We start from the raw sequence: 6,898 nt of genomic DNA, 5'->3' as shown, positions 1-6,898 counted from the left end.
GTTTGTATGTGTGGGGGGGGGGGGGAGAGAGAGAGAGAGAGAGAGAGAGAGAGAGAGAGAGAGAGAGAGAGAGAGAGAAACTTCTCACTGCAGATGCCTGCCCTGTCTTTCCCACCTGCAGGGGTTTATGGCTTCCTGACCTTCGGGCCTGAAGTTTCTGCTGATATCTTAATGTCCTACCCAGGCAATGACACAGCCATCATCGTAGCACGCGTTCTCTTTGCGGTCTCCATTGTGACTGTCTACCCCATTGTGCTATTCCTGGGGAGGTGAGTCTGTCTGTCCAGCCTGGTGCACGATAGGTTGTGTTTTCTGTGTGTGTGTGTGGGGGGGGGGGTGTGAGTGTGCACCGTGGGGCTGAGATCACCTTCAATGGACAGAGCGAAGGACACAGGCACAGCAGGCTTAGGTGTTGCCCAGCGATTAAGCATCAGAACTGGACCAGGAACCTTGGCTTCTCTACCCTCATCTACAGACCCTGGGGACTACACAGCTGGGTATGGCACAGACCCTGTGGTGTGCAGTGCTCATGGAAGGCAAGAGAGCAGCAGCCATAGGCACTGGCTGAGCACTGGTATCCTTGTATCTACAGGTCTGTGATGCAGGACTTTTGGAAAAAGAGCTACTGGGCCACACGGGGGCCTCCAGTGCTGGCTGACCCCTCAGGGCCTTGGGTTCGGCTGCCTCTGACCTTCCTGTGGGTGGTGGTGACGCTCGCCATGGCTCTGTTCCTGCCGGACCTCAGCGAGATCATTAGCATCATTGGTGGCGTCAGTTCCTTCTTCATCTTCATCTTCCCAGGTGAACGGAGGCTGCCTCTGGCCTCCAGCACAAGGCCGTGGGTTGCAGCAGTGGGTCTCGATTAACATTCTGATTCATGACAGAAAGATTACAATTGTAAGGTAGTAACAAAAATAATCTTACGGTTGGGGGAGTGTTGCCACAACAGGAAGTAGCTTAAAGGCTCTCAGCATCAGGAAGGTTGAGGACCACTGCTCTTCAGGATCTGGAGGTGGGACCCTTGTGGGATGAGGGCCTGGGTTACTGAGCCAAGCATGGGCCAGGCCTTTCCTGGCTAAGTCAATCCGCAGCAGTAGATGGGTGTACTGTATCATCCCATCCCGCGAATGGGAAGACAGAGAGGCCAGGCACCGGGGCACACCCAGCCTATGGCAGAGTGGACAGGCTACTTGGTCTGTAGCCGACGCTACAGTATTTTTAAATACTGTCTGTGTGAAACTCATAAGGCCCACCATACAAAAGGACATTCCAGGAGAGAGTCCTTGGAGTCTCAGCCTTCACATGAGGTAGCATGATCTGCAGTGAGGCTTTCTGAGGAAGCCTTCCCAGTGCCCGTGAGCCGAGGTGCTAAGTTCCAGAGGATACAGCCCGTGTGTTTCCAGGTGGGAAACCCAGCAGGGATAAGCCTGAGAAGTGCTTCAGAGCAGCTTTCAGGCTTCAGCATGCAATACGGCCCCAGGCACACAGTAGGTGTGCAGCACATAGTAGGACTTCCATGTGTAGATGATGCCATTCTGCTATGGGAAGATCTGGACTGGGCAGATATTGAACTTGGGGGATCATGGTCAGATGTCCAACCCAGGTTGTCTCTGGAACAGTAATAACACCATCGGGTGTGGCTCTTCTGTCTGCAAGTGGATGCCAGGTAGGAGACTGTCACTGTTCACCCTGGTTTGGGGTACAGTTTGATGGTTTCATGGTGCCTGCCTCTTTCAACTCCCTGGTCTGAGGCTACTACCTCTTTTGATTCTGGCTCAGGTCCCAAGGGAGCCTTTCAAAGCTCAAGCTCTTGCCTGTACCCACATGAACTGCCTGGGGGCAGGGGAGGAGGTCAGTGTGAAAGCAGCTCTGTGGGGCAGGCAGAACCGGCAGGCTTTGACGCTGAACAGAACTAATGCAGTGCTGGAGGTGGGACCCAAGACTGCATGCATACTAGGCCGGCACTCTATGGCTAATGCACAGTCCCACATATACTATACTCTGTGTGTGTGTGTGCATGTATGTATGTGTAACTGTGTATGTGTTTATATGTTTTTATATGTATATATGTGTGTATGTCTATGTGTTATGTGTGTACGTGTGTTTGCATGTATGTGTGTATGCATATGTATGTGTGTATGTGTATATGTGTGTGTGATTTTGTATGTGTGTATGTTATATGTATGTATATTTAAGTGTGTATGTATATATGTGAATGTGTGTATGTGTGTATGCATATGTATATATGTATGTGCGTATGATGTGTGTATGTGTATATGTGTGTGTGTATATATATATGCATATGTATGTGTGTATGTATGTATGTGTGTGTATGTGTGTATCTGTGTATGTATGTATATATGTGTGATTGTGTATGTGTGTATGTATATATGTATATGTGTATATATGCATGTATATGTATGTGTGCATGTGTGTATATGTGTATGCATTCATGTATGCATGCATGCATGCATGTATGTGTGTATATGCATATATGCATGCATGTATGTATGTGTGTGTGGGGGAAGGGCTGGAGGCAGCAGAAAATCTGAGGTATTGTACCTCAGGCATCCAGACAGGGTCTCTCATTGGCATGGAACTCATCCTGGAGACTAGACTGCCATCAATCTGCCTGTGCCACACTTCTGCCCCCACCTCCTTTGCACATAATGTATGCATGAATGCACATGCGTGTGTGTGTGTGTGTGTGTGTGTGTGTGTGTGTAGGCAGAGGCCCCAGATTGACATCAGCTGTCTTCATCAATTGCTTTCTACCCTACGCACTTGCTGAGCCTGAAGCTTGTCATTTCAGCTCTTCCCGCTAGCCCTAGCCACCATGCCAGCCTTGTGCCTGGCTTGCAGGCAGGCCACCTTAGTGACAGAGTTTGAATTCTAGGGAGCTGAGCTACAGTCCTCATGCCTGTGTGGCAAATGAGGTACCCCCACCTCTAATTACCAAATGAGCTATCTCCCCACCTCTAAACATACTAAAAACAAAGGGGGAGGGGGAGGAGGAAGAAGAAGAGGAAGAAGAGAAAGAAGTGGAAGAAGTGGAAGAGGAGAGGGGGAAGGGAGGAAGTGAGCAATAGCAGCCCTTGCCTGTCATCCCAGCAGATAGGCTGAGATGGGTTTGGAGAATCCCAGGCTAGTCTGGACTATGTAGCAAGACCCTATCTGAAAGAAAGGAAAAGAGGAACCAGGGCTACAGCTCTACAGATGCATCCCAGGCCTGGGTACCAACCAAGTTCCTGCCCCTGGAAGGCAGGGGCCTGAGGGGCAATGCTGTTCAGCCAAGTCATTTCAGGGGTGTTTAGCTGGAGCCCCTCACTGCCCTCACTAGCTCCAAGCTGGCTCCCTAACCACGGGGCCATACCATCTTTCCAAAGTACCAGCCTTCCATTGGGGACCTGAGGACTGTGGGGCACTGACCGCTCTCTGCACCCCCAGCTCAGTAAGGGAGAGCCAAGGTGATCTCATGCCTCCTTTGCAGGTTTGTGTCTCATCTGTGCTGTGGACACGGAACCCATGGGACCAAGAGTCAAGTGAGTGTGTCCACAAGATGAGGGTAGCACCTCAGGTGTATGGAGGGGCTGGGAGCTTGAATGATTTGTTCTCTGGGGCCTGGGGAACTGTAGGGGGTGAGTGTGGCCTGCATGAGAACAGCACAGATCTGCAGCCAGCCTTCACCACTGTGCCTGGGGGCATTTAGTAGTACAAATGTATCCTGGGGGGCTCTGCAGGCGAGCCTGAGATCAGCCAATGCCAGGGCTGTGTTGTGGCCCCCTCAAACCCCTCCCACTCAACCCCTTAGGAAGACACTTGTCCATGAACCCAGGCCCCAGTATCCTGCACTTGATCATACCTGTAGACCCTAAGACCCTGCTGGATAAGGCCCTGGTCCTATATAAGCATGCAATGTGCGGTACCACTCAGCCCATTTCAGATGCCCCTGGCTTGCATAGCCATGGATGTACCTGTTCCAGGCCTGTGCTCACACTCCGTTCTTTAGTCCGGGTGAGCCCAAGGTCTGTTTTTCCAGGGGACCGGGTATGGATTGGACCCTTCTTGTCCTGACAGGACTTGCTCTGGACCTCTCTATGCTAACGACTTGTCACTACTAGCTGCTCCTGGAGCAGACTATGGAGTCTTGTCATGTCCCAAGTTCACCACAGATCATTCCTGGACTTTCAAGATGGTGTTGTGAAACTGTCCTCTGCCCTCCCTCCCACCTGTGGGCAAGTGGCTTTGTGTCCTGTGGGCTTCTGAGGGTGCTAATGCTGTTCAGTCAGAGATGTGCATCTCTGGTGACAGTTCCTCCTGGCCCCAGTTAATGCTACAGTGATGTCTCTGGAGGCCCTGCTACTTGCTGGTCCATTGATCACCAATTAAGAAAATGCCCTACAGGCTTGCCTCCAGCCTTATGGATCTTTTTTCTGAAAAGATTTATTTATTTATTTATTTATTTATTTATTTATTTATTTATTTAATGCATATGAGTACATATGTGGTTGCTGGGATTTGAACTCAGGACCTTCGGAAGAGAAGCCAGTGTTCTTAACCGCTGAACCATTGCTCCAGCCCAGCCTTATGGATCTTAGGGAGACATTTTCTCAGTTGAGGTTCTTTCTCTAAGTGACTGTCGGTCTAGTTTGCCCCAGATGTCTCTGGTCCTATACCCTAGCGGACTGCTTTCCTGATTGTGTGTGGCTCGGGGTTTGGGACATCTCCCTCACTTATGAGCGGTTCCAGGACATGCTGTAGGGAAGAGGGCTTAAAGCTGTTCCTCCCCGGCCCCATTTCTTTTCTCTTATAAAGTATCCAGGAAGGCTGAGGCATTGCAGGGAGGGACGTTATTCCTCTTGTTGTCCCTCTGACAAAAGAGAAAGGGGATGTCCTGCTCAGAGTGACAGTGATGTCACCATGATGAATCGTGACCAAAAGCAATGTGGAGAGAAAAGTGAAACTTCCATCCCATCCCTGAAACAAGTCAGGACAGGACCTCAGATAAGGCAGGAGCTGATGCAGAGGCCATGCAGGGGCACTGCTTACTGCCTTGCTCAGCTTACTTTCTTATAGAACCCAGGGTCACCAGCCTAGGGATGGAGCCACCCAAAGTGGACCGGACCAGAACCTCTCCCATCAACTAGCAATTAAGAAAATGTCCAACATGTTTGCCTGCAGCCTGGTCTTATGGAGGCATTTTCTCAATTGAGAAAATTGTGGTGGCCTCCTCACAGATGATTTTAGCTTGTATCAAGTTGACATAAAGCTCTCCCCAGCACAGGGAATTCTCTCTCTCTCTCAGTGACAAGCCTGGCCCGCAAGCACTACCTAGCAGTGGATACTGCTAGCTACACAACCCAGGTGCGTTGCTTTGTAGGTGCTGCCTGGAGGCCTGGGGCATCCTCTCCGTGCTGGTGGGCACTTTCATCTTTGGGCAGAGCACAGCGGTGGCCGTGGTGGAGCTGCTCTGAGAGGCCTCTGGGCTGACACAATCACTCCTGCATCTGGCCTGAAAACCCCTATAAGGTTCTTGCTGTCACAAGGGTGCTGCCCTGTCTATTGAGCACTGCTTCTCCTATGGCTCACGGGACCCTGGTGAGGAAGGACGGCTGTGACAAGTTCTTGCCACGTGGTGATTCGGGACAATAGAAGCCCATGCTACCGAAAGCTGGAGTGTGGGCTAGCGAGTCACGGTGCTCCAGAAGGTTCTGGAACGTTCTTCCCACTGTCCTCCTCTGGTGGTTGCAGGAATTCCGTAGTGTCCCTGGCTTATAGATATATCACTGTAGTCACAGGGTGGACACACCTATCCTGTATGTCCTTTCCCAAGCAGGATGCCAGTCTGGGCCCATCTCAAGTTAGCACTTGTCTGCACCGGCTATGTGTAAAGATGTGTGACTTAGTTACTGTTCTGTTGCTGCTCAGAGGAGTTCCTTGGGAGGTTAGAGTTCATGAGCATCATGGCAAGGAGCATGGTGGCAGGCAGGCATGATGCTGGGGCAGTAACTGAGCCTTTACACTCTCACGGGCAAGCCCAAGACAGAGAGCACACACTGGGAATGGTGAGGCCCCACTCCCAGTGACACGCCTCCTTCAACAAGACCACACCTCCTAATCCTTCCCAAACAGTTGAGACCAACCATTCATACCTGTGAACCTGTGGGAGCCATTTTCATTCAAACCACTGGATTCCACTCCCTGGCTCCCATGGAGTGCAAAGTGCAAAGTGTATTCAGTCCAGCTTCAAAAGGCTCCATTGTTGGGATCTGACTTAAGGTTACAATAAAATGCATGCGAGAGCTAAGTGTCAGAGCAGCCAATGTGGCTGTTTCTCAGGAAGTAAATTTGGAATGCCCACAAGTGCAGGAGGAACACGGGAACCCTTGTGACCTTCCTCAGTTTCTAGAAAACAGTCAACAGGATTCTCATACCTCAGACATTTTTTTTCTGAAGACAAATAATATCGTCATGCTTCATATAAACCTGAACGTGCCAGGCTGTGAGGCAGGCATCTCTGCAACTGCCAACTCCTAACTCTGTTATCAAAGGAGCTGTAATAATAAAATGAGCCTCGTTGTGCAAATCGTGCTGGGCTGCCTTGAGTCCCCTGGGTTCCTTGCGTCTGTCTGTCTGTCCAGACAACCTCTCCCACCCATATTCTTTCAGAGGCTCAACAGTTTAAAATTCAAAGTTTCTTCGGAGGCTCAAGACAAAAAAATATATATATATATTTTTTCCCGAGACACGAGACAGGGTTTCTCTGTATAGCCCTGGCTGTCCTGGAACTCACTCTGTAGACCAGGCTGGCCTCAAACTCAGAAATCCACCTGCCTCTGCCTCCCGAGTGCCGGGAATAAAGGCGTGCACCAACACTGCCCGGCTACACGTTCCAAAA

General features: G+C 50.5%; 1 protein-coding gene across 1 annotated transcript in view; it reads left to right on the top strand.

Annotated features, from left to right (window-relative positions):
• Positions 1-6,586, top strand: part of Slc38a8 (solute carrier family 38 member 8) — a 22,278-nt gene extending 15,692 nt beyond the window's left edge. Inside the window, exons 8-11 of the mRNA XM_021171050.1 lie at positions 122-269; positions 593-801; positions 3,491-3,542; positions 5,381-6,586. Of these exons, the coding sequence (XP_021026709.1) occupies positions 122-269; positions 593-801; positions 3,491-3,542; positions 5,381-5,474 (503 nt within the window). The 3' untranslated portion in view covers positions 5,475-6,586. The remainder of the gene's footprint in view (positions 1-121; positions 270-592; positions 802-3,490; positions 3,543-5,380) is intronic.
• Positions 6,587-6,898: the final 312 nt, after the last annotated feature.

This window comes from Mus caroli, chromosome 8 (assembly GCF_900094665.2).
Source record: "Mus caroli chromosome 8, CAROLI_EIJ_v1.1, whole genome shotgun sequence".
Taxonomy (NCBI): Eukaryota; Metazoa; Chordata; class Mammalia; order Rodentia; family Muridae; genus Mus; species Mus caroli.
Note: the sequence above shows the minus strand (reverse complement) of the source record. Positions and strands in the feature narration are given on the sequence as shown.